The sequence below is a fragment of the Dryobates pubescens genome, chromosome 17, assembly GCF_014839835.1.
Source record: "Dryobates pubescens isolate bDryPub1 chromosome 17, bDryPub1.pri, whole genome shotgun sequence".
Classification (NCBI taxonomy): domain Eukaryota; kingdom Metazoa; phylum Chordata; class Aves; order Piciformes; family Picidae; genus Dryobates; species Dryobates pubescens.
Genome location: NC_071628.1, coordinates 6,745,121 through 6,772,711, shown reverse-complemented (window position 1 = coordinate 6,772,711; position 27,591 = coordinate 6,745,121). Strand labels below are relative to the sequence as shown.

Sequence of the window (27,591 nt, the reverse complement as noted above, 5' to 3'; positions counted from 1 at the left end):
TAGTGAATGCAAACTGCCTGGCTTTACCCGAGAAAGACCTTTCTTCCAAGCACAGCCCCCAGCAGCAGGTCCAGTGCACTCATTGCAAACAGGCTGGTGGGGTGCAGTGGGATGGCCTCTGCTCCCCACCTGGCTTCTGGGCATCTTGTTTGCAAGTGCCCTGGCAGGGGCTGCCGTGCACTGCCGCTTTAAGGCACGCAGGCACTACCAGCGGAGGTCCTCTCCAGGCTGGAGCACGGGGCGCAGGGAGCAGCCCTGCGCTCTGCAGGGCTCGCAGCCGCTTACTGCCCTCTGCCTAATAACATTTGGCTGCTCAGCAGACGTCTGACAGCCGAGCTGAAGGCTTCCTCCTCGTGTGGCAGAGTTTCACCTGGTGCAGGCAGCAGCTGCCCCCATGGCAGCAGCCACAGGCTCTGCTGCAGTCAAAACTGCCAAGTCCTGCAAGAAGCAGCGAGCGGCGAAGCGGCAGGCAGGCATCTACACCTACCAGGAGCCACCCCACAGGTAAGAGACCCTCGGGTCCCTCACCTGGCACAGAAGTGGGATCTTGTCCTTTCATTTGAGGCAGTGTGGTAACGTGGAAAGGGGCGTGAGGAAAACCACTCTTCTCTCTTTCCTTAGACGTGTCTCAGATGCCTTTGCTGGGATTTTTTCGGTTTTCATTCTGCAGCATGAACACTGCACAAACCAGCTTAGCTCCACTGGGGCCAGGGTATATAGCAGGGTAAAAAAATCACTCTCCACTTCTGCCATCTAATTACACGTTTCCCCTGAATGTCTCCTGTGACCAAGGGGCCAGGACCATGGACTGATGGAGCAGCATTCTGATGAGTATGTCCTTACACAGCATGGTTTAGGTCCTGATTTATGTCTAAGTGATTCAGAGATGTTGCTCTTGCAGTAAAACTGAAGGGAGCTTTCCCAACAAATACAGAAATAGTAAAACAATGAGGAAACCTTCCTAGCTGGTGGCTGTTAGAGTACTTCAGATCTTTGTTTCCTTCAAGGAGAAACAGTCACCAGGACTTTTTAGACCCATCTGCAAGAGTGAACCTTGCTGCTGCTTCACAATACAACACCCTGCTTCAAACAGGGCACTGCCAGAGCTGAAGCTTAGCAAACGTGGCGACAGCATCAGGGAAGGGGATTTGACAGCCACCCACAGAAATCTGCAGGAAAGCTCATCAATCTTTTTACAGGGGAGAGTAACTCTTGGTCCCATGCTCACATCCCCCTCAGCAGGGGACAGGAACAAAGGGTGATGCTCTAAGCATCTGTTCTCCCCCATTCTAGCAAGAAAGTAATTTATCATTATTATAATCAAAATAAGAGACCAACACCACGCAGTGAATAGCTGCGGGTGGAGTCCCTTGCTGGAAGTGTGTAGACAGCACTTTGGGCCAGAAAAATACCCGGAGTCCTGCTGGCACAGTGCTCAAGCTGCAAGGCTGCAAAGGCTCAGAGAGTAAAGACTGGGATCCGTGGTGAAGAGTGGGGATAATTTGTGGGGATAATTTATGACTGAGCAGCAACTGGTGGGGAGGAAGAGAGGATCGTCCTGGAGATGGGGAAACCATCCAGATTATTCATCAGCTTTAAGCCTGTCTCAGGCGAGTTCCCTAGCTCCCTGCTTCTACATTGCTTTGATAGGTTGGCTCCTGTGCAAACCAGCACTTTGCTGGGGAGCTGCATGGGACTAATTGGTCTTGTTTTAACTTTCTTGGCTGCCAGCAACTCAGATGAGGACACTGGTGAAGAAAAGGCTGAGAGCCATGACCCAGAGCAGATCTTCCAGAACATCCAGTACCAGAAGGAGATCGTGTCCAACATCCGCTGCCGGCCGTGGCCCATGAGGCAGAAGCTGAGGGCGCTCAGGTACAGAGGTTTGCAGGGAGGCTTTCAGGCTCACTCACTGTGACTGCTTCCAGCCACAGAAGTTTTGCAGTGTCAGCTGGAAGGGATTATGCATGAAATGATGAAGAGTGGCTAGGGAAGCATGCCCAGAGTGTGCCCTGACAAGGTCTGAGAGCTGGCTGAAGGCAGCAGCCTCGTGGTGGGAAGCCTGCAGGTGAGACTGTCTCCTGTGCATGCCTGTAGCTCCCTTGAGACAGTCACTGTGCAGAAGAGGGCAAGAAATCACAGTTTGGCTATTAGCCATCAGACCAGTGTGTCAGCTGTCCAGTGGTCTAAGGAAATGGGGATGCTCAGGAATGAAATGTAAAGCTCAGTGGTTTCACTCTGTCTCAAAGATCAAAGCCAGCCTGTCGTTTGCAGGGTAACTGCCTGTGACAGTGGCACAGTGTGAGGACAGAAGCTGGTCCTGATCCTCAGGCAGTGCACTGTCAATGGCAGGAAATACTGGGCACTTGTAGGTGTAAAAGGTATGTTCAGTGCAGCAGTAACACATTCCCCACCTTCAGATTGCAATTCCTGTATTAATAATTCCACTTTTACAGTGGCAGAGTGGGTGCCTAACTCTTTGGGCCTCCTGTTTAAATGATGTCAGGTATTTCACATTGTGATCTGTTTGGAGATGGCTTTATTTGTCCTCTTTGCCTGGCAACTTTCTCTTAAAACTCTGTGTGATGTCAGGATGGCATCTCAGACGCAGGGAATCCCTGACAGAGTAGAGCTCTTGTGTAACCCTGAGAGCAAAGAGATTTTTCTCTCTTAGAGTCTGTGACTTGCTGCCTTCCTGCTCCTCTTGATGAGATTTTGGTGATCCCCATCCACCTTCTGCTGAGGTCAAAGACTGCAGGTGACCAGGTGAATATGCACCTCTGCATCTTGCCAGAGCACTACACCCTATGTGCCGAAGAGGTGTTAGTTGCCACATGAGATCAGCAAGACTGTAACGGGGACCTTTTCAGGTTTTATTCATTTGGGTAGCACCCAAAGACTTCGAATCAAAAGGACAGAGGAAAAAAAAACAACACAGAGGGATAGGAAACTACCTGCAGTCAAAGTTTTGAATGTTGAGTTTCCTCAGAAAAAATTCTCAGTGGTTTTAAAGCATCAGCAAAAAACAGAGAAGAGAAAAGCTTTGCCTGGATAAGGATTCCATGGTGAGATGGCCCACAGCTGGATTTCAGAGTACTGGGGACCTTTGCTGGTTTCTGCTTGTGCAGAAGAAGGGGCTCTGAGTAAGGAGATGGATGCAGAGTGACCTTGCACCTTCTCATGCAGACAAGCAAAGGAGATTGTGCTGAAGTACGAAGGGAGGCTCACCAGAACCAGGGGTTACCAAGCTGCTGGTGCAGAGGTATGGCTGCTTTTTTACTTAATGACAGCTCTTTTCTATACCAAGTTGTCTACAGTTTTCATCCACAGAGGCTGGTGGTTGCCCTGCAGTCCTGATCTTCACCTCAGGATCGTTGCAGAGAGAGGAAGATGCTATTAAAGATGCTATTAAAGCTCCCCCTTGCCCCGCTCCCCCTTGCCCCGCTCCCCCTTGCCCCGCTCCCCCTTGCCCCGCTCCCCCTTGCCCCGCTCCCCCTTGCCCCGCTCCCCCTTGCCCCGCTCCCCCTTGCCCCGCTCCCCCTTGCCCCGCTCCCCCTTGCCCCGCTCCCCCTTGCCCCGCTCCCCCTTGCCCCTCTTTTTTTTCCTATTGTGAAGTTAGTAATGACATTTCTGCAGACTAATTTGGTGTGGTGAGGGCTGGATGTCCTGCTATTAATGCACTATGAGCTTTCTTCTCCAATAATCTACAAATAGTGCTGCCTGCTAGAGGGGGTGGAGGGAATGGGATAGCAACAACATGATGCCAGTATTCTCTGCAGAGCAATATCCCCAGGCTCTGGGGCCACAGCTCAATACTTTAGTGCTGAAAAATGTGTCTAGCTTGTGGTTTGGCAGACAGACCTGCAATGGGTTATGGCAAAGATGTTGTTAAAGAAGGTTTTTGCTTGCATAATACCCAAAGAATTTGAATCTAATTTATCAAATCTACTTAGGCCACTGCAAATAGTCCCTGGCTCTAATTTCTGGAAATCAGTAACATGTAGGAAATTGTCCCTAATATGTGGCCATCCTTATTTTTCCTCTAACAACATTTCCTGGAAGGCATCATGCTTCTCTTAACTTTGAAGTTAGTTGTTCTTTTGTTTGTTCTAGAAATCACCTTAATTAAGTGTAGTGCAGTGGGGTTCCCTCACCAGTGACACAGAGATTTGGTGTCCCTGCGACACCCAGCTGGGATGGCTTCTGCTGCCTGGCCCCTCTCTGCAGTTTCTCCTCTCTGCCACTGCCATCCATGGAGAAGAGGATAGGGAATGGCACCCAATGGCTTCTTTTGGTTCCTCGTGGTCCTTATGTGTAAAATCATAGAATTGTTAGGGTTGGGAGGGACCTCAAGGATCATCTAGCTCCAAACCCCCTGCCATGGGCAGGGACACCTCACTCTACATCAGGTTGCTCAGACCCACATCCAGCCTGGCCTTAAAAACCTTCAGGGATGAAGCTTCCACCCTCACCACCCTCATGGGGAAGAATTTCTCCCTAACATCCAATCTGAATCTATCCATTTCTACTTTTTCCATTCCCCCTAGTCCTATCATTACCTGACACCTTAAAAAGCCCCTGCCCAGCTTTCTTGTAGCCCCCTTAAGATACTGGAAGGCCACAATTAGGTCTCCTTGGAGCCTTCTCTTCTGCAGACTGAGCAGCCCCAACTCCCTCAGTCTGTCCTCATAGGAGAGGTGCTCCAGCCCTCTGATCATCCTCTTGGCCCTTCTCTGGACACGTTCCAGCACTTCCAGATCCTTCCTGTAATAGGGGCTCCAGAACTGGATGCAGTACTCCAGGTGGGGTCTCACCAAAGAGGCAGAATGATGGCTGCTGTCTGTACCTTCAGGGGTGTATAAAACTCCTTGTCTTCACTGGCATTTGGCTGAGTCAAGGCCTCCTATACCCCCATGTTTTCTGTGCTTCTAAACTCCACCATGGTTTGCTTCACCCACCTCACCCACAGACACGCTCTAAGGTCTCTGTAATTACTGTTGGTAATATTTCTTGTGATACAGGAGAAAAGAGACATGAGCAAAACACACTGCATTTCAAATGTCTTCACATGCACAAACATCAGATTTCTCTTTTTTTCTACTCTTTTTTTTCCCCCTTCAGCTTTGGAGGAAGTTTATTCGACTCGCATATAACTTTGTGGTCATCTTTATTCCCTGGGAAATGAGAATAAAGAAAATTGAGAGTAAGTATAAAGCTTTAATGGCATTGCCCAATAAAGCCCTTGCTAAAAGGCTGAGGTTTAAGTTTGGGGGTTTCTGTTTGTTTGTTTTGTTTTAAATTTAATGGATTAAATAATATTTGGGAGTTAAGTGTAAATTTCAGCAGTGACTTTTTCACTTAAAGCTTCTACTTTTCTTCTTTTCCTGGTGCCTTAAGCAGCAGATAGCTCTCATTTATTGTCTTAGTGAGGGGTCAAGTTTGTCTGGTCGTGGTCCTGAAGATGCAGCAAGATTTGGTTGCAGTTTCTCCCATTTCATGATGCAGCATCCTTCAGCCCAGGGTGACTGTGATCTGAGTAACCAGCCCTTGAGTCCTTCAATTGGAGCAGCCCTTAGCATGACATCAGCAGTCAGCTCACACCTCTGTGCTTCAGCAGCGAAAGAATGCCTGCAAATGTCCCCCTGCTGAGCAGCCTCTGGCACAAATGCCACTGGTGACCACGAGACACCCCCAGGTGTAGGAATTGGATTTCCCTTAGTGCCCTGTTAAGAGTTTCTCTGCTTTGCTGCCTGCCCTTCGTGAACAAGAAAGGGTTTCCCTTGGCTTTGTTACTCAGATAATGCTTCATGAATTGCTGGTCTGAGCTTCTATAGACTGCTGCTCAGAGAACTGTTTGCTGTGGTTTAAGGTCATTTTGGGTCTGGAGTTGCCTCCTACTTCATCTTCTTGAGATGGCTGTTTGGAATCAACATTGTGCTCACCATAATGACAGGAGCGTTTGTAGTCTTACCCGAGGTAAGCAGCTGGTGCTGGCAGCCACAGGGAAATGCTCACTCCTGCACCTTCTGGATGAATTTAAGAAGGGCATTGAGACTCTTGCATGTGTCCAGAGAAGGGCAACGAGGCTGGGGAGAGGCCTCGAGCACAAGCCCTATGAGGAGAGGCTGAGGGAGCTGGGATTGTTTAGCCTGGAGAAGACGAGGCTCAGGGGAGACCTTATTGCTGTCTACAATTACCTGAAGGGAGGTTGTAGCCAGGAGGGGGTTGGTCTCTTCTCCCAGGCAACCAGCACCAGAACAAGAGGACACAGGCTCAAGCTGCACCAGGGGAAGTTTAGGCTCGAGGTGAGGAGAAAGTTCTTCACAGAGAGAGTTATTAGGCATTGGAATGTGCTGTCCAGGGAGGTGGTGGAGTCCCCATCCCTGGAGGTGTTCAAAAAGGGATTGGACGTGGCACTTGAAGCCATGGTTTAGTAGTCATGAGGTCCTGGGCGACAGGTTGGACTTGATGATCTTTGAGGTCTTTTCCAACCTTATTGATTCTATGATTCTAAATGCCACACCTCAAGCTGTGCATCAGTTTGAAATGCACAATTTGAAACTGTTTAAGATAAATTCCCCTGTGAAGGAGGAGTTTGTTCTGCCACAGGCTGAGGTATGTTTGCTGTCAGTGTTATTGTTTTGCTAACATTTACTAATGCTTTCACGGAACGTGTTTGTATCTAATCACTAAAATGGAGAACCTGATCCTAAAGCTTAGCTGGTGCTGAGTACCCTCAAGTCCTGTTGGCATCATTCATGAGCACATCACATCTCTCTCCAGGCTCTGGATTAGTATCCACTAGAAGTAATGTCCTAGAAGTTCTGAACAGCCACCACTTTGCTTAGCTCTTGTATCTGAGTAAGGCTTCATTGTTAAATTATTCATCATTATTTTGCCTCTCCTGGCCTGATTTAATGTTATCTGGCAACATCTGATGTTTCTTCTCATTGGCTCAAGTAAAACAAAAAGTAAGAGCCCCAAACCCAGGGAAGTGAAGTGTGAAATAAAAAAAATATGTTCACCTGAATCTTTTATATTTTGGAGTCAGAGTGGATTTCATATTGAGATCCCATTCTGAGACCACACACTGTCAGAATCAATTTCAAAATGCTTACATTAAACCAAACATAACTTCTAAAGATGTTTGCTGATGGTTTCAGCTGATCTCTCTCTTCACTTCTCAGCCATTTGGAAGATGCCTACAGAGCACTAAACTTCCTCACAGGAGGACCACAGATGGCCAAAAGCCACCCCTGGTTTAGTGCCCAGTGAATGCAGGGTTCCTCCTGTAGTTTCTAGTTTAGGATGAGGAATGACCCAATCCTTGCTACCCTGATAGTCTCATCTATGTGGGCAGCTCTTGGTGGGTTCTGCTGTGCAGCCCCAGGTCAGATGGGTTTGCAGAGCTTCTGAGACCTTCTCTCTCTTTCACAGCTATTGGCTGGAGCCCCGTTTGGCAGCACCCTCAGCAAGACCATCCCCAAGGAGCACATCGCATCTGCTCAAGACCTGGACACCATCTGGTCACTAGGGGCAAGGCTAAACCCACTCTTTGTTCTTTGGCTGTCTTTGCTCTGTAGGCAGCAGCTGCTGCTCTCACTCATGGGCTCTGCTCTTTGCAGGGCTACCTCCAGTACTCTGTTCTGTTCTACGGCTACTACGGGCGAGACAGGAGGATTGGCAAAGCTGGATACCGGCTGCCTCTCGCTTACTTCCTTGTAGGAATGGCAGTGTTTGCTTACAGCTTCATCATCCTCTTGAAGAAGTAAGACTTGCCATTTATTGCTGCTCCTGAAGTGGTATGTCCAGGCAATGCTTTGTGATGCATTTATCTTGCTTTCTCTCTTTTCATTCTGCACAGCTCCATTCATCTGTTCAAGCCTGCCAGCATCCAGGAGGCAGGCTGGGTTTAATTCCAGCTTGCTCTGTAGCTTGCTGTCATTTGTCTCTGCTATCTTGTCAGTTTCTCAGTCTATAAAAGGACAGCACCCACCACAGACTCTGTGCTTTGTGTAGCAGGCAGCCCAGCTCTCACAGAAACCTTAATCTGCTTCCCTCTTTCCTGGTATAAATATTGCTGTGACAGAAATCTGTATTTTCAGTGTAATGCTTTCAGCATTATTATTACCATCTATTGCAATCCAAATCCAAAAATTCCATCCCAGAGGGAATATCATGTGCATTATTTCAGCTGGTTTGTGGCACCCCATTCAAATGCAGGCTGCTCCATGCTGCTGAAGGGCCAGGAGTTACTGAGCAGAGAGCTGACCATAAATCCAGGAACATGCAAGCCTTAGAGAGGGGCAAGGTCACTCTACCCTCTCCTGATTTGCTTCCCCTTCCCTTTGGACACCTACTTATCTGTCATACTGCAGTAGAGGGACACTTCCAGCACTGTGTGTAATCACTCCCAGCTTGGAGGTCAAACCTCCCCTTTCTCCTCTATTTTTATTCTACCTGCTGGTTTGTGCCAAGGGTCTCTGATGTCTGACCCTGATCCACACAGCTGCAGTTTCTGGGTGTGATCAGCTCTGCTGCTTCTGACTTAGCTTACTGACTCTTTGTTCAGCTGCTTACAGTTCCCCTTTAAACGCTGTCCTTTTGGATGTCCTTTCTTTCATGATCTGTTAATCTTCATTTCATTTCCTACACTGCAATGCTCTGCTGTCTTACCCATCTGAGATGAGTCGGTGGGTTCTCTTTTCTCCCAAGGTCTGTAAAATGCCACTGGCTTTGGATTTGACAAAAACATCTATTTTGAGTGCGAAAACACAGAGAAAACGAGCCGATCTTGTGCATGAGCACCAGGTTTGCCAAACTAGCTTGTAATCACAGTAACAGTGCTCTTAGTGAGGGACCTTCCAGCTGGATCCTGCCTGGAGATCATAAAACTGAAATGTGTTAAAGAGCACAGCTCTAGTGAGGTGTGACTGCTTTGCTTGTCAGTACCAAAGTGCCCTTCCACACTGAGTCACCTCTGCACGAGAACAGAGTGAAGCTCTGAGCTTCACTTGGGTTATTTCCTTCAGGAAGCTGCCCACAGTGACACCAACTACTGCAAAATGTTGGTAACTCTACAGGCTTCTGACAGCTATATAGGTTGGACTCAATGATCTCAAAGGTCTTTTCCAACCTGTTCTGTTCTGTTCTATTCTGTTCTATTCTTTCTCCAGACCAGCTACGTCCTTCAAATCCATCTGCACACACTGACAGCAGCTGAGTATCTCTGAGGCTTTTTGTTTTTTCCAGAATGGCAAAGAACTCAAGAATGAGCTTGGCAAGTGCCTCTGATGAGAATTACACCTTCTGCTGGAGACTCTTCTGTGCCTGGGACTATTTAATTGGAAACCCTGAGGCTGCAGAGAGCAAAGCTGCTGCCATAGTTAACAGCATTAGGGTGAGCAACTGACCTTCAAACTGCTTAGAGTTGATTTGTTATCCTGTAAGCTATAGAAGTGTTTTCTCTCATTACCTTGCATCTCCTCTTGGTTTGGAGTATTCATTTGCAGATCTTTCTGCCTGGTATCTCAACCCTGTGAGGTGTTGATGTCACACCATGCCTGCTGAGGCCATTGTAGTGTTCTTGGGAAGTTTTCTTTAGTGTCACTGTGTGTGTGACAAGGTAGATAAACAGAAACAAACTTGCTTGTGATGCAGTTTCCCTGGTTAATAGAATCAAACACCTGTTAATCATGTGAGAATATTGATTTCACCGCCACATAACAAATGGTCCAGGGACAACTTACTGCCCTCTTAATCTTAGAAATTACTTCAGGTACAGGTGGTTTTCATTTAGAACTGAAGAATACCACATGGTTTTCATCATAAGTAATTTATTTCCCAAATTTGGTGTGTTCTCATGAAATGAAGAAGTTATTTAGCCATTGCAATGCATCAGGATAACTTTGGGCAGCTCTGTGTTGGGTTGCTGACGTGGATTCGATAGGCACATCCTGCAAAAAGCTGTGGTGGGGTGAAGCTGTGGTTGGAGCTCACTGAACCTCCATGACTGCAAGCACACAAGGGTTTGATCACTGTGTTTGTTTCTCAGAAATCTCCTTCACTGCTTCAGCTCCCTTAGGCCCTCTGAGAAGCTGTGCAGGACAAGAGGGGTTTTATCCATTTGCAGTCTGTGAAAGCTGTGCATTATTGTTGCCAACTACTACTAAAATGCTAATGCTGTGTTTCTTTCAAGGAAGCCATACTGGAAGAGCAGGAGAAGAAGAAAAGCAAAAACTTGTATGTATATCAGACCAGAGATCCCTGCCACAGCACTGCTCCAGTGCAGACAGCAGTGCTAACCTGCTTGTCTCCTACTTGCATAAACCATCTTTGAGAAGCCCCCTGGTGCCATAAGCTAACCAACTGTACTAGCTGGGGCTTTTGTTTTTCTTTCCAGGGCAGTGACTATCAGTTTAAGAATCATTGCAAATATCCTTGTGCTCCTCTCTCTTGCTGGAAGCATTTACATCATATACTTTGTGGTGGATCGATCCCAAAGGCTGGAGCGTGCCAAGAAGGAACTGACTCTCTGGGAAAAGAATGAGGTGGGCTGTTCTGATGTCAACTCTGTGTGCACTGAGGTGTGAACTGCAGGAGATCAGCCAGAAAAATGAGGAATGAGAGGGCAGAGTGCTGGTTACCTGGATCTGTCTTCACACACTTGCTCCCTCTGCTCTGCAGCAAGGTGTTAGCAGAGCTGAAGGAGCAGGACGATGCTGCAGGTCCTCATTTCACAGCGACTGCAGGCCTGGCTGGCCCCTGCTTTGAGAGGGCAAAGCATAAATTCTCCTGTCACTTAGAAATCTACTTTTGCACTCATGAGAGAGTTGAACAAACAGTGGGCCAATGGACTAGAAAGGAATCATCTTGGACAGTAGCTATTGATGTCATCTGCGTGACAGTGAATGTTTCCGTTCAGAGGAACCAGTAGGTAGTGAGAGCAGGAAGGGAACGGCTATGGAGAGGCTGCTCATTCATTTCACATGCTGGCCCTTATTTCCCACAGGTGAAGTTTTTATTGTAATTAATAAAGTAGCAACTCCAAAGCTACAATGTCTGGAGTACAGATTCCAGATCAGTGGTTAGCACTGTACCACTAATGTCATTAATTACTTTTTGAAGCATCTCCTCCACGAAAAGCAATCCCTAAAGCCTGTGCAGCAGCAGCATTTCAGTCAGCACTCAGGGTACCACAGATCTAATGAACAGCTGCAGAAAACCTGCCTGTCTCTGCTCTGCAGGTAAGCGTGGTGGTGTCCCTTATCACAATGATTGCACCCTCTGCTTTTGAGCTCGTGGCAGCTCTGGAGATGTATCACCCAAGGACCACTCTTCGCTTCCAGCTCGCCAGGTACGGGCATTACACAAGATGTCTGGGAGGAAGAGCAGAGATGTGTTGTGGTCATGTTTTAGTGCAGCCGGACCAGAAAATGTATCAGAAATGGATGGGATAATGATACCAGTAGCCTCTATCTTATTCTTGCTGCTTGCAGGGTTCTTGTTCTGTATTTGGGAAACCTCTACAGCTTAATCATCGCTCTCCTGGACAAGGTGGACAGCATGAGTGTCACTGTAAGTTTAACTTGATATTCTCTGATGTGTAAGGCTAGTAGGCTTTGTAGACAAAATTCCATTTACTGTGATGTATGTGATGTCAGATGAGAGTCTGTCTGAAGCTGATCAAAACATGTTCCAGAAGTAGGACTGTCGAGTTGAGCTGAGTTTGTTATGGTCTTTCACAACTACCTGCAGTTTGTTAGGCTGACTGGACCCATTCCATTGCTGGTGTAACAAGAGGGAAAGATTGCTGTGCCTTGTTTAACTATTTAAAACAAACCATCCCTCTAGAGCAAATATTTCAGCTACCTAAAATCAGCTTTCAGTGCAGTCCTTACAAGTTCCATCAGACTCTGTACATTGAGAGCTGTTTAACAGAATGACAGAATTGTCGGGATTGGAAGGAACCTCAAGGATCATTTAGTTCCACCCCCACTGCCATGGACAGGGACCCCTCACACTAGATCAGGTTGCTCAGAGCCACATCCAGCCTGGCCTTAAGAACCTCTGGGGATGGGGTTACCACCACCTCCCTGGGCAACCTGCTCCAGTGTCTCACCACCCTCATGGGGAAGAATTTCTCCCTAACATCCCATGACTCAAGTGCTACTCGGAAGCAAACTAAGGAACCCCTCTGTGTGTGCTGCAGAGGCTGCAGACACCTGCATGCAGGTAGAGTTAAAACACCAATTGGGCACATTTATTGTTTCAGGACTCTGATGTTAACAGCAATGCAGGCAATTCCACCAACTTCTTATCAACCAAAACTCTTTCTAAAGACAACTTTTCTACAACTGTTCCTGACGTACAAATGAAGAGCAATAGCATTGTCACGCTGGAAGAGAGTCTCACTCAAGGCTTGACTGTCTCTGACTCGCTGCTTAACAGCACAGCTTCCTTTAACTCTCAGAACCCACAGGATCAGTGCTGGGAGACATATGTTGGTCAAGTATGTAACTGCTTTATTATGTCATCAACTTATTCCTAATCCACCAAACCCCCCCCAAAAAATGAGCATCACTCTTGCTGTGCTCAGCTTTAAAGCTTTTCTCTATATAAAGTCCAGACTTTATCTAAGGATTTTGTAGAAAGTGTAAAAACTATGCAGAGGGATGTGGCCATAGACACAAGCTTTGTGTTTGCTTCACTGTCTACAAAGTGTTTAGTGCTGTACAAATGCTCTTTTGCCAGCTTCAGTTCTGTTTTCTAAGAATAATAAGCACATCTTACCATGAAGCACTTAGCAAGCACACATGACAACAGCCAGGATAATGAATGAGTGGGTACATAGGAAAACCAGCTCATTTCTCTTCAGCTAGGCAAATTTCCAGATCAGTCATGACAATGGAAGCTTGAAGCCTTCATGACCAGGGTTTTATTGCTGCAAGCAATAGAAGACACACAGCAAGCTTGGTTATATTTGTTCTTTTTGCTAGAGCAAGGACAAGTAAGGGAAAAATCAAACAGCAAAAGCTAAAAGGGAAATAATTTATTATATTCAAATTATGTTCTGTCAGGATACTAAGCTTGAGCCAACACACAAGTGTAAATGCAGTTGATGTGCTTCCAGAAGGACTCAGGATGTGTGAACATTTCTTTCAGGAGATGCTAAAGCTTTCAATCATCGACATGATTTTCACAGTGGCAAGCATCCTGCTGATCGATTTCTTCCGTGGGCTCTGTGTCCGGTATTTGAGTGATTGCTGGTGCTGGGATCTAGAAAGCAAGTTTGTGAGTGCAGTCTTTATTTCACCAAACTAAGATGCTGAAGGTGGGTAGGCTCCTTCCCTTAGTACTGAAAGTCCTTTAAAGCCTTTAATCAGATAAAGAATTACTTGTAGCTCGCAGCTGCAGAGGCAGAGCTCACACCAAGTTTAGATTGGAGGGCACAGGGTAGATGCTAACACTGGATGGTTTTCTCAAGCCTGCTCCCAAGCCCATGGTGCAAAAAGCTTTGTCCTTCCCAAAATGAGACCACAGAGCAGTCCCAGAGCGAAGGATGAGACAGAAGACATGGAGTTGCTTCCCACCTCTCCTTTTCTGTAGCTGTAACATCCGTAATGTACACAGTGGTCCATGGCACAACCAAAAGCGTGGAGCCCTTTAAGTATGGTGAGTGCTATTTGGTTAGCAAGAAGCTGTTGGTATAAAAAGCTGAGGACTGTTCTTTCTCCTTCACTAAAGTAAGTTAGAGAGGAATTATTTCCTGCTGCAGAGTAGGTTTTAGTGTCTTCCCAGTGCCTGCCAAAGGCTGGTGTGTGACCTGGATGTTTCAGGCTTTCTGCTGTATGCAGGCTGTTTCAGTCAGATGCTTGTAATCAATGATCTATACAAAGATGTAAACAAGGTATTCATCCTGCACTGTTTCCTGTAGCCAGAATATGGAGAATTCAAAATTGCAGAGAACGTGTTGCATTTGGTCTACAACCAAGGGATGATCTGGTATGTGCTCCACAGTGAGTTTTACTGTCTTTTGCTGACTGATTCATAAGGCAGTCTGATGATTTCCACTGGGCCCTGTTCAAGCAGGCTGTTGGTGATGCAGCCTGCTGCACTCGGCTGTGTCTGGTGACAGCGAGCTGTGGTCCGTGCCCTTGTTTCCTATCTTCTCTTGTTGCCAGAAGCAGTTTTAACAGCACCAAATACTGATGTGATGTTCTTTTTGCAGGATGGGAGCTTTCTTTTCACCTTGCCTACCAGCATTTAACGTCCTCAAATTGATTGGCCTGATGTACCTGAGGAGCTGGGCTGTGTTAACCTGCAATGTGCCGCACCAGCAGGTGTTCAGAGCCTCTCGGTTAGTCAAGAGGAGGATAGAAGACAGAGAACAAATCCAGTGCAGACAGTGGGAATGTCTACTGTGCACAGGAGAAAATATGGCAAGGGGTTTAGCTCTGCAAGTTGCCAATCAAATCTGACAGTAACACTGACAGCAAAGGTGTCTGCAAAACCAAAGATGGTTATTGAGAAACTGGTGGGTTCATAAAGCAGGGTAGTTAAAGACAGGCAGGAACTGGAGAACATGTCAGGGGAATATTCCTAAACCAACACAGAAATGCTTCATTCCACACCCATCTGCCTGAGCACAACACCACACCTGCTAATTGCTGCAGGTCCCATTTCTGGATGTTTCTTTCTTTGAAAGCTACCAAGTGTCTGCTGCTCTCTGTTGCATTTCACGACAGATTTCCCTATTCCACCCCTTTCAGGATGAGTGTCCTGTTATTCAAAATGGAAACAATTTAGGGCATCTTTTGTTCTTAAGAATCAGTTATTTCTGCCATGTTTTGAAGATGAATCAGCTCCTGGCACTGCTGTTTTTCTGCCCCAACACAAGCAGGTAGCCAGGTCAGTGTTTACAGCCAGTTCTTGGCTGCAGCAGCAGCAGCCTGGTAAGCAGTGCAAATAGGATTTTGATCACTAAGAGCCTCCTTAAGCTCTCTTCAGACTTCCTAATCACAGCAGAGTGATTTTGATCTCTCAGAAAAGTAGATCTTGAACTTGTTAGGTAGACTTTCACCTGTGTTGCTGCTAATGTCTTTCTCTCCCATTAGCGCAGTCTGAAGCACATCTTGCCTCCTTGCAGGTCCAACAACTTCTACCTGGCCATGCTGCTGTTCATGCTGTTCCTGTGCATGCTCCCAACCATCTTTGCTATTGCCCGCTACAAGCCATCTTTAAGCTGTGGTCCCTTCAGGTAGGTTCTGATGGACGAATGAAAATGGAAAACATTTGCTTCAGCCTCTCACAATAAATCAATCAGGTGCATTAATACCCAAAATATTGATTGGGGGGGGGGGGGGGGGGAAACAAACAAACAAAACCCCCAACAAATCAACCAACCAAAAACCCCCAAAGCAACAACAACAACAAAAAACCAAAACAAATAGACAACCCTCCCTGAAAACCAAACCCACACACCCCAAAACCCCCTCTGAAAAGCAAACAGCCCCCAAAAAACCCAAAAACTCAACACCCCCCCAAAAAACACCCTGAAAACCAGACACACACACCCCCCAAAAAGAACCCCAAACTGAAAACCAAACACATACACAACCCCCCCCCAAAACCAACATGAAAACCAAACACACACACAACACCACCCCCCCCCCAAAAAAAGAAAACAACCTGAAAACCAAACACACATACCCACCCCCAAACACCCTGAAAACCAAACACACATACCCACCCCCAAACACCCTGAAAACCAGACACACATACCCACCCCCAAACACCCTGAAAACCAAACACCACCACCCCAAAAAAAACCCTGAAAACCAAATACACACACACCTGATGTAGTGTGAGGTGTCCCTGCCCACGGCGGGGGGGTTGGAACTAGATGATCCTTGGGGTCCCTTCCAACCTTAACAATTCTATGATTCACATTCTGCCACTTTCTGTTTGAGATGTGTGGAAAATTTTCCTAGGGACAGCCTAAACCTACCACACCAAGCAATCAATGAACAAGCTGCTTTTAGTTTTGCTTCTGCTTCCCTTTCGCTGTACTGCTCCAAAGCCCTCCTGGATGAACCCCTTGTCTTTTCAGGGCAACACTGCTTACCAAATTGGTGTGCCTGGGATTTCTTACTACTTAATTTGCTCTTTTTCTTTTAATTTCCCCCTCCCCCTGTCTTGTAGTGGACAAGAAAAAATCTATGATATTGTTTCTGAAACGATTCAAAATGATTTTCCCTCGTGGTTCAACACAGTGATTACCTACATCAGCAGCCCTGTGGTTGTCCTCCCTGCACTGCTGCTTTTGTTGTAAGTACTTTGGCTCTCCCAGGCAGCTTAACCTGACTTATTAATGCTGGTTTTATCTCTGCAGAGTCCCGTGGTGCCACTGGGGAACAGACACTGCATCACTCTAATTTTATGAAGTACTTTTAAATTCATGAAATCATTTCATTTTGTGATACTTTGCAGTACCTGAAAAGTGCCCACCTCATTGAATATGGAATGTGGTCAGACAGGAATGAGAGTTTGTTCAACAGGCTGTCACCACAGCTGGGAAAGGCATCTCTTGCTCTGGGATACTGTGTGACAGCAAGGTCAGGGTTTGCAGTGCTGATGGCTCCAGGAAGTTTTAAGAGCCTTCTTCCCTCTCAAGGGCTTCTCAGAAATTAATTTTCCATTTCCTCATGGTCATTAGATCAGTTTATGATGTGGAACAGGGCTCTATCAGTTAAAGAAGCCATTCAGCCACCCTGATCTCAGACAGGATAAATCAATTAGGAAGGTCTGCTCCAGAGTGTTAATGCAATAGAACTTGCTCCAGACTTTCCAGTGCAAGTCCTTTCTTGCTCTAGTATCTAAATAATTGTTCACAGCTGGGAATTAATATTTGCTCTGAGCTGTTTGAAATTCACTTGCTCTGTGAAGTGTCATTTCTTGTTTGTGTACCTTTCTATCATCTTTTCCCTGTAAGCTACAGAAAATGCAGAGTTTGTGCCACCAGTGGGACTTTCACACAAATCAGAAAGACCGAGGCAGCACTTCCTGCTTGGTCCCAGCCATGTAAATATGAAGATCTTCATAAATTTAAGTAGGTCTGTTGACTGATGGACACTGCTGGCTTAAGCACATAGGTAAAAGTTTGTGGTATGAAGCCTAGCTCTAGGACTTCATCTGAGAGCCAGCATAATAGATTGTGTCAGGCCAGATCTGACCTTGGCTGTGCCAGTGTAAACAAGCTGTTATTCCAGTTAGTCCACAGCATTACACTGGTACCAACCTGCAACCTCAGCTGTGCTTCCCTGAACGTCTCTGTTTTGTAACCTTGGACTGGGAGAACAAGGTGAAGTGTTTACCAACATTTTTATGTGAGCATGTCCAGGATTTAAACAAAAGCAGGCTGGAAGTGCACCCAGGGTTAGGTGCACATTGAACAGAGCTGCAAAAACACAGGCACAGTCAGAGCTGCTGGTAAATCTTTTTCCAGTAGCATTGCTTTCCTTCCTGCATGTTTGCTTGGAAGAAGGCTGTGATCCACACCATAAAGAGAATGCAGCAACTGAACCTGTGCATCACTTTGACCTGCAAACCCCCAAGGAGAAAACTGCCAGGGACTCACCATCACCCCTTTCACTTCTAGCATGCTAATCTATTATCTACAAAGTATTGCAAGATCACTGAAATTCACCAACAATCAACTGAGGATGAAGATCCAAACAGTAAGTACAGCATAGAGCACTGCTACATACAATTTGGTGGGCCTTCAGTGAAGCACTACTTAAAGCTCTAAAGTAACTTGTAGTGTTCCACAATGTAAAACCAGTCCTGTATTTCTCATCCTCACACAGCAGGGGCTTTACTCTCTAACCCATAAAAATTTACTGCTCCCCATTCTTTTGAATGCATTTTAGGAACGAACTGAAGATAAGAAAAAGGTGGTGCAGATGGCAGTAGGTAAGATGGTGAACTCTAGAAATGTCACTATTAATAAAGCATTTGGATGCAAAACCACTTTAATTTCTCAGCACAGCTGCTGGTGCCAGCTTGCTGAACTGAGCCACCTCAGTGGTATGCATTGTGAACTAAAATGGTGCACTTGAAGGGAGTCCCTGGCTTGTTGACCACTTTGGAACCCTACACGCAACACCCAGAGCTCTGTATGCTGTAGCACAGGGTGCTGATCCACCCCTTCAGCACCACGTCTCCCAGAGTGACACCAGTTTGTCTTCCCTGAACACCATGGGGGTTTGTTAGCACTGGATTCCCTGTCCGAAGGGTGGCTGAGCCACTGCATTTACACAGCAGCTCTTATTCAGAGATCTGCACGGTTGTAATAATTCCTGTTTTCTAGCCAGAATCCAAAATCTGGATGGAAATGATAAGAGACCAGAGCAAGAAAACGATCTCATCAGCCAGGAGTCCTCTGCTTGGTCCTCAACACCCCGAAAGAACGGCAGCGTCTTGAACTTTGAGTCTCCCGCAAGCAAAGGCATCAGAATCCATACCATTTCCCAGTCTGTGCCACAGGCTGTGCCCTCAGCTGACAGTGCAAGACCTGCTACTGCAGCTCCCACAGCTCCAGCCTCTGGGACACCAGCTGCCTTGGTAGCCAGTGCGCAGAAAGCAAGGAACGATCAGGTCACTAACAGGCAAGTGCGGGGTTTGAGGTGGCTTCTCTGCAGCACAGCCATGGCACACCTGGGGCTGCTCACAAACCAGCTGTGCATGCAGACTGTCTGGGGCACTGAAACAGCTGAGGAGTTTTTGAAAGGTAGATCGATTTGTGGGTACTGCTCAGACTGCTGGTGACACCAGTTCCTTAGCTCTCCCTTAACTGAGCTGGGATTATAGAACTCTGAATATGAAGGATACAGTTTAGCTCTTTATATGTGAACAGCCCTAATAGCCTGCAGAGGTCAGACTCTGGCCCATTGATGTATTATTACACAAGCAACCTCTGAGGCTGAAATTCTGTCCTTTCACACATGCATTTAACCCATGATTTTGATCTTATCTTTTCCCTTTATACACTGTTTGACAGAGTCCAGCACAAAGCCACAACAATTATTAAGGGATTGGAATATTTTCCTTATGAGGAGAGACTGAGGGTGCTGGGTCTCTTTAGCTTGGAGGAGACTAAGGGGTGACCTCAGTCATGTTTATAAATACATAAAGGGTGAGTGCCAAGAGGTTGGAGCCAGGCTCTGCTGGGTGATGCCCAATGACAGGACAAGGGGCAACGGGTGGAATCTGAGGCACAGGAAGTTCCATGTAAACATGAGGAAATTTTTTTTCACTGTGAGGGTGACAGAACACTGGAACAGGCTGCCCAGGGGGGTTGTGGAGTCTCCTTCTCTGGACATATTCAAGACCTGCCTGGGTGCGTTCCTGTGTGATCTGCTTCAGGTGATCCTGCTCTGGCAGGGGGGTTGGACTAGATGATCATTCAAGGTCCCTTCCAACCCCTAACATTCTGTGATTCTGTGAAATGGTGCAGCTGATGCAGTCTGCACACACCTCAGATGAAGGTGAATACTGAGCTTCCCCTCAGGCACAGAATTAGTTTGTGCAGAGTACCCTTTCCATAACCAAAACAAACACAGCTAAGAGTGAAGGAACTTTGTGCAGAATGCCTGTGCCTTTCTAGTTGTAGGATAACCAGTTTTGGGCACCATCAGACTGATGTTACCTGTTGGGTTTTTTCTAAGTGATCAGATAAAAGAACAGTCACCAGAATAGGAACAAAACTTGAGAGCTCAGCTGTCTGCTGCCTTTTCCCAGGGAAGGACAAATACATGTCCTAATTTCTAGGGTTTGTTTCTCAAACTGATCCTAAAAAGTTTGTAACAATGTCAATTTTGTAATCTCAACATTGCAGGCCAGTGCTTGACCTCCAGAGCAGTGCATTTTAATCACCATCACAGATAGGTGTCTGTCTCTAGATTTCCTTCCATTGTTTTTGCCTCCTGAAGGTACTCAAGCGCTGTGCATGGCAGTGCCAGCGAGCTCTGCAAAGCAAAGCCCTACACAGCAGTGCCTTCCAAGAAGCACACTGAGGATGTTCACTCTGAGCCTCTCTTCAGGAGAGGCCTTCGGCAGGTAAACGCAGAGGCCTTTGAGGCAGGGGCTCCTGTCGTGGTGGGACGCAGCCCCTGTGCTGCCAGGTATTTCCTGGTGAACGAAAAGGAGCCCCGCAGAAAGCCACTGCGCGCTGCCTCGCGGCTCCAGAGGCACCTGAGGAAGGACGACTCAGGAGACATCATTGAGCTGTACCCACGCAGTGTCAGGAGGTACGTGGTTCGAACACCACGCCAGGTGTATTCCCCTCACCCCAGTGAGGATGAGGAGGATGAAGAGGAACTCAGGAGAGAATTGATGAGCAGATCTCACCGCCCTCGCTCGCTGTCTGACCTTCACCCAGCACCACGATTTTACATCGGGGAACATGGTGATGGCCACATTCTTATGAGCAAGGACCTAGCCAGAGTGCATTACAAGTCCTGGAATGATGGCTTTGAGCTAGATCTGGACAGGCCTCCATATGTCTACAAGAAAGTGCACCTGAACTACCCTGAGCCACGTGTGAAACCAAAATCAAAACAGAAGCTGGAGCAGTCACTAACAGAATCTGATTCCATTTCCATCGAATCTAGCAGTGATCCACAGAACAGCAGCAATGACCAGTACATCCAAGTCATTCACAGCAAAGAGAAGTATCCCAAATCGGGTACAAAATTCACCAAAAAGAAACCAAAAACCAGTGTCAATCTTGGCATGTCTGAGCCCAACGAGCTGGTGTGCTCAAATGTCTGAAAGTGCCCTGACCTTGCTGTGCTGTCAGCTGGCTTGGATGCTGTAGCTGTTCCTGCTGCCTGGAGCCTGTCAAGAGTACCTACAGCACACAGCCTGCAGCAGCAATGCCTGCAGCTGCTCCAGGTGGGAAAAGCACAGCCTGTGTGTATCTGTTAACCCTGCTTTGCTTTAATGTCACAACTGCTATGTTGCAAAAGTTGGAAAAGAAAATTATTTCAATTTATTCTTTGCTATAATGCTATGGGAAACCAACCCCCCTCACACCTACTGGAAAATCAGAAGCTATGTACGTGGGGAACTTTAATTAAAGCACTGTAAAAATGTTGGAGGAGGCTCTCTTTGTCTCTTTGACACAGTCACAGCTGAGCATGCTCCCACTGAATGAATTCGGGAGGTGATCAGCTGTTTACAGGTGATTTATGACAGATTGCTGTGCCTAGTGTGAACATGGTGAAGCTGAAACGAACCAGCACTAGGTTAAGAGAAGAGTGAGTCTTCAGTGTCCTGCACGGTGAAGGGAGCTCTGTGATAGCAGCAATGCACGGCAGCCTCCCAGATGAAATCCTGCATCTTCTAAGCATTTCCTGGTGACTCCTCATCCCGGCACGGTAAGCACAACTATGGAAAATACTCTGTCCGGGGCCTTTAAAATCCTTGCTTCGTTACTCCTAATGCTATTCTATACCACTGCGATTTTACCCCTTCTTTACACGCCGATGATTGCTTTTTTTGCTGGGGGCTCTTTTCCCTTCAGGCTGCTGCCCGAGGTGGAGGAAGGGGGGAGGGGGTAAGGGGAGTGTGGACGGTGTCCCACCGTTGCCCGCTCCCGGGAGCATTAAGCCACGGCCACCCGCGGCCCCGGGCCGCCCCGCACGGCCCGCAGCCGCCAGCACCGCCCTCCCAGCACGGCGACAGCAGGCGAGGCGGGCAGAGGCGGGCAGGCGGCGGCGGCCGCTCAGGTGAGGAGGCGGAGCCACATCGGCCCACGGGGGCGGTGCGGCCGGGCTCGCTCATAGGCAGCGGCCGGGTGGCGACTGCGCCCTGTTCTGCCGTGCGATGGACTACGCCGGGCTCGCCGAGACGGCCGCCGAGAAGATGGAGCTGTACCGGCGGGACCCCGACGGCTGGCGGGGCTGCCGCCGCACGGTAAGAGGGGGGTGCGGGGGCCGCGTCAGGAGCGGTTGAGGAGGGGCGGGTAGCTGGCCCGGAGCGACGGCTGAACGCTCTCCCTCCCTGCTTCCCCCTCCCTGCTTCCCCTTCCCTGCAGAACGAGGTTGCGGTTTCCTGGAGACCCTCCAAGGAGTTCGCTGGCAGCTTGTGAGTACGGCCGGCGCCCCGCCTGTGTCCTGCCGTGCCGGGGGAGGGATCGCCCTCCGCGGTGTCGCCGCGGAGAGCTTGGGGCCAGGCAGGGGGGAGCAGTGGGGTTTGGTTTCGTTTCGTTCCACTACAGATACAGGGCAGAGGGGACCCTGCTTGCCAGCCCCCAGGATGTCTGGGAATGCATAAAGCCGGTGGCCGGCGGGTCTAGGACCAAGTGGGATCAAAACGTGAAGGACTTCGAGGTGATCGAAGCCGTCAGCGATGTAAGTCCCTAAAGCCCTGTTGTGGCCTGAGCCTTAGTTCAACAGCGCTGGGCTCTGCACGGACCCTGCTGCACTGCCTCACGGACAGACTGCGTCTTTAACGAGCTGTTCCTGGGGAAAGAGGAGGTTTAAAAGCTGCACAGACTAGGCAGAGCAGGGAAATGTTCCTGTCATCAGCCATTGATTCAGGCCCTGTCTTTCACCACGGCAGTGCCTGGCGCTCTGCGTGTGTCACACTGACCTGCGCAGTGGGAAGCCTATCACCACAGAGCATCCGCCGAAGGGGATGGTGGAGTTAAGGTGTCTGCAGTAGAACAAATCTGGTTGCCAAGTTGTGTCCCCTGCGATATGGTACAAAGAAGTTCTCTTTGTTAGTTTCCTGGAAAAAGAAGCATTTGAAGTGTTCTATGAGCCTAAATCTGCCAGGGCTGCTGTTCAGCATCCTTTGTGGTATCTGCCCTTAAGCAAACTAGAAGCAACACATTGTCAATCTCTCTGCATTAAGCTGTCTTTCATCAGCACACCATAGTGTGTGCTGACTGTGCTGATCTGCATTTTGTTCAATTAAGGGTCCAACAGAACTCCTTGATGCGCTTTGGGAAGTGTAACTGAAAGTGTCGGAAAGTACTGGGAGCTTTCTGCTGTACTTCTGAAAGCACAACTGAGAGAACTCTGCTTTGACTTCCAGACTGTCTCTGTGTGCAGAACCACAACCCCTTCAGCTTTCATGAGGATTATTTCACCGAGAGAATTTGTGGATGTGGTGCTAATGAAGCAGTATGAAGATGGGACGATGCTGTCTGCTGGTAAGATGTTTGTGTTCTCAACATGATCACATTATGTTAGGAGATAACAACAGCTACCAGAGATCGATATAAAAAACCAAATGACATGCTGCTCATTAGTTGAGCTGATCAGAAGAATAAAATATTAGTTGTCTCTCTGTATTGTTGTTCCTGGAGTATATAAGTCAATGTGACAGGTGATGATATTGTGGGCTTGTGGTTTCTTTCCTTGCTATTGAGGTTGAATAAGTATTTAATTCATTATTGTGCCCTTTTAAGGAAATTCTCTACATTCTTTGAAAGGAGTCCTATTTAGGCTAAATCCTGGTTTATTATTTTCTGCACTGCCTCTAGGTTTTGGGGAAGCCATTGAATAAATGTACCACTGCTGTCTGCAGAAATAGTTGTGCTTGTGAAACCAAACAGTGCTGAGTTTCAAGGGCTTGCTGCCACGTGGAAGGGTGTTTCTTTGTTTTTTCATTCTCATCCTGTTGTTGACCTGTTACTAGGCAGTGGTTCTATTGCCTCACTCTTCATCTGCCCCATTTTCCCATCCTGTTCAGGAATGACTTGCTGGGAATGTTTGTACTTGCTGGAGTGCAGTTTCTCAGCAGTCAAGTGACACGTTGCTCTGTGCCATGGATTCATTGGAAGTAACTCGAATGACTCCTTGAGGAAGGGGTCGCTCAATACGGCTTCAGTGAAACTCCCTCAGTGTCTTGCTTGAGGAAACAATTGTTTCTAAATTCAGCACCTCTGATTTTTCTCATTCCATGGCCAGAGTGGTTCCTTTTAATGGTCTGTTCTGACTGCTGCTGTGGCACAGCTCCGGGCTGAAAAGGTTATACTGCTGCTGCTAAATAGTTTGTCTTGTAGTGAGTTTGCTCCTCAGCTGGTGCTTTGAGCACCAAGGACTCTTTCCCATCTTCCCTGGTACTTTCCTTGAATGTTTTTCTTACAGCCACCAACGTGGAGCACCCGCTGTGTCCTCCTCAGCCAAACTTGGTGCGAGGCTTTAACTACCCCTGTGGCTGTTTCTGTGTGCCTTGCCCAGGGTAAGAAGTGATCATCATGTGTTCTGAAGCTCTGTGTTTTCTTCCTTTGTGTGCAATGAATTAGTCTTTCTTCATGTCCTGGAGGGAAGTCTTTAATGTTAGAGGAACCATCATCATGCTAGGACCTCTGAAGCAGAGATTCTGTAGAACATATGAATATGCTCTTAGTTTTTGGAACATGAGTGCCCAGTTGTTCATGACATTGCCATAACTCATTAACAGAATCGTGGCTAATTAGGGCCTGGTCTAGCTGTGATTTGACTTGTGGGGTAACCACATTAATTGGCATTTGGAACCAATGTCTGTTGGTGTTTAAAGAGAAATAGCTACTTGGAAATATCTGCTGTCAAACACTACAGGGGAGAGTCCCTGTAAAGTTCTTAATGCTTTGAAACTGCTGGCTATAACCTCACTTGTGCTGTCTTTACAGGGAGCCAAAGAGGACCCAGCTCCTCAGTTTCTTTCAGACTGATCTTGGTGGCTACCTTCCCCAGTCGGTGGTGGACTCCTTCTTCCCAGCAAACATAGCTACATTTTACAGTAACCTGACCAAAGCTCTTAAGACATTAAAAGCATGACAGGACCATTGCTGACATCACCAGCTGAGGGCAGGGAAAAGCCTGGAGGCTTGGGGATAGGGATAAGAAGCTGGCCTACAAGACTTTTGTACCAACAAAGATACTGAAGAAAGGTGAAAGGGGAACAATGAACTGAGTAAAGCAAAATTTTCAACCAGCATTCTCTGCCTGTGCAAAGCAATGCATTCTTTCCTAAGGTGAAATCCTTCCTTTGCATCGTTAAGAGTCCTGGAGACAGCGCTGGAGGCTGGCCATGGGAAGAAGGTGCACTGCTGGACCTGTTGTTGGCCACACTTCTCAGTGCCTGTAAGGAAAGGGATTGCTAAAATCTGCTTAGAACTACAGCAGTAGCCAGGTGCAGGTCAGCTCTGCTTTGTCCCTGAAGCCATCTGTAGGCTCCTGGGGAGCAAAGTTCCCTCCCCAAAGCAAGAAGCAGCCGCCGGCACTTGTGGAGCTGCAGAGATGCTTCAGTGGGTCCAAGCCAGCAAAGGGGAAAAGGCAGAACAAACTGGGCTGTGTGGAGGATCCCACACATTGGTTGAGCAGACAGTGCTGATGGTGACTGTGCCTGAAGTGCTTTTGTAACAAAGCAGGGTCCAGCAGTGCAGATGAATGGCTGAGTCTGTGGCTTGGCAAGTATGCTTCCTTCATCCCTGCTGCACCAAAGCCAGCCATTTCCACAGTGTCATGGAACAGTCTGCACTGGCAGAGTGGTGGTAAGTAAAGAAGATTAAGCACTTTGCTTGCCACTTTTGAAGCTGCAGTAGAAATGACCATTTTCAACTGGACTTGAACAGTTTTTGGTCTCCTGTGGTGAGAGGTTTTAACGGGTCAACAATCTTTCTGGAGTGTTTCCTTGGACAGGCCATAAGGACATTGCTGTGTTTTTTCCTAAGAGTGAGTTGCCTTGCAGCACTGTCCTGGGAAATCAGCTCCTGGTCTTGTGTGCAGTCATGTATCCTGCTTCAGAAAACGCTGATGGTGCTGGTCACTGCAGGAATGTCAGGCATTGCTACAGAACACATCTAGTTACAACAGGAAAAAATAATCACTGAATCATGACTTTAAATGCAGGCTATGATTTTAATGCTGTAACTTGATTATTTAATAAGGTTAAAATGCTCTGCTTTCTGTCCCTCTGTTTGCTTTGTATTTTGGGCATAGACTTGCACACAGAGTTTTCCACTGGAAACCTTTCCCCATGGAATAGGTTTCATCAAGGAAACCCAGGTTTTAATCTAGTCTATTTTGTGTACAAAGATGTAAAAACTTGTGTGAGTGTGATGAAATAAATATTTTTCTGATACATCTTCCTGGTTTTCCTGCATCATCCTTTATGATGTCTCCTCGTGTACCTGCTTTGCCATTAAGGAAACAGAAGAGCCACCTAGACCTCCAGCATCTCTGAATTCAAGGCAGCAAGAGAGGGCAGAGCCTCCACTCCCATTTACATGCCCCACTCGTGGGATAAAGGTGACTTTATGAGCACAGTCACCCAGCTCCTGTGCCCACAATTGGTTCCTCACTTCCAGCTGCTGCTGTTTGTGCTTATGAAGAGTAACAAATTCACTGGGGAGGGATTTGGGCCCTGCTCTTGCAGAGGTTCATCCATAGTTCTCTCTGTGTACTGAAACTGGTAGGCATGAAGTACAATATCTTTACAAGTCTTTGCAGCATTGTGATTAAACTAATTGGAAAAAAGTTCAGCACTCATTGTTCCTGCTAGGAAACCTTTTGCAGACAATGGGGCTGCTTATTAACTGTTTGTTGTGTACTTAGTATTTATTTTAATTTCTCTGAGCATTAAAGATCTGGGTGAGGCTCTTCCTTGGAATAACTCAAGGATTCCTTTTCTGAGTGCTCAACACCTCCTTCTATCCAGAAGGAATTAAGAGCCTGTAATGTTCAGCCTTCTACCCTGCCAAGCTAGAGAAGGAAGTGGGAAAGATCACCTTGTACAGACTTGAAGGACTCCTAGACACACTGCTTGCCCACTGAATGTTTTGACTTCTTTTGATCTTGGCAGATGCCATGCAGAAACTGAAAAACTTTGGAAGTAAAGTGGGAACAGCACCTCTGGAAAAAAAAAAAAAAGAGATCAAGTCTGTCTTAGTTCTATGTCCATTGCTAAACTGATGGAATTCAGTAGCTCTTTCAGGTGAGGACACCTTCAGCAGAGGGCATTGAAGTAAGTAAGGCATTGTGTGCCAGAGCTCAGCTGACCAACTGTGATCTGTCTTTTACAGGAAGTATCTTCAACAGTGCTGAAGAGTTTAGGCCTGCCTTTCTCCATGGAAGTCATTCATGTTTTTCCTGTATTGCTGGTGTGGGCAAGTGGTTGCAAAACCTTAGACTTCTGTATGCAACAGGCCTTTACTCTGACTTTGTCAATCCTATGCCAGTAATGCAGAGTAAGCTGAGCACAAGGAATTCTACCAAAAGAAAGAACCAGAATGTTACTTTCATGTAGGCTTCAGTTTTGAAATGTACACACAGGGTCCCTCTCACATTTTTCTCCTATTTTGGTTGCTCCCCAAATTCATACAGATCTTATTTGGAGGATTGTTTGATTTGGTTTGGAAGTGACAGCTCAACTGGGAAGAGATGTGGAAGCATGGGACAGATAGCTCATCAAGAATGTTCTTTCAGGGACTAACAGAGTTGACTTTCGGGGAAAGGCCACAGCAAGTTGCATACCTGGATTCCATTTGTCTGCTACCTGCTGCTGTCTATGCTGCTTCCCTGTGACACCATGCTA

The 27,591-nt window shown here is 47.2% G+C and overlaps 2 protein-coding genes across 2 annotated transcripts; both read left to right on the top strand.

The window, feature by feature from the left end:
- Window positions 1-260: 260 nt before the first annotated feature.
- Window positions 261-21,078, top strand: TMC3 (transmembrane channel like 3). The gene is made up of 22 exons (XM_054169147.1): window positions 261-504; window positions 1,732-1,875; window positions 3,187-3,262; window positions 5,122-5,203; window positions 5,870-5,976; window positions 7,438-7,536; window positions 7,626-7,768; window positions 9,253-9,400; window positions 10,199-10,242; window positions 10,403-10,550; window positions 11,247-11,356; window positions 11,499-11,577; window positions 12,275-12,511; window positions 13,165-13,293; window positions 13,937-14,004; window positions 14,231-14,359; window positions 15,149-15,259; window positions 16,204-16,329; window positions 17,660-17,738; window positions 17,931-17,973; window positions 18,371-18,668; window positions 19,992-21,078. The coding sequence occupies exons 1-22, from the start codon at window positions 395-397 to the stop codon at window positions 20,830-20,832; spliced, it is 3,351 nt and encodes a 1,116-aa protein (XP_054025122.1). The 5' UTR covers window positions 261-394; the 3' UTR covers window positions 20,833-21,078.
- Window positions 21,079-21,753: 675 nt separating this feature from the next.
- STARD5 (StAR related lipid transfer domain containing 5) lies at window positions 21,754-26,578 on the top strand. Its single transcript, XM_054169148.1, has 6 exons — window positions 21,754-21,978; window positions 22,100-22,149; window positions 22,283-22,415; window positions 23,104-23,221; window positions 24,162-24,255; window positions 24,686-26,578. The coding sequence occupies exons 1-6, from the start codon at window positions 21,889-21,891 to the stop codon at window positions 24,831-24,833; spliced, it is 633 nt and encodes a 210-aa protein (XP_054025123.1). The 5' UTR covers window positions 21,754-21,888; the 3' UTR covers window positions 24,834-26,578.
- Window positions 26,579-27,591: the final 1,013 nt, after the last annotated feature.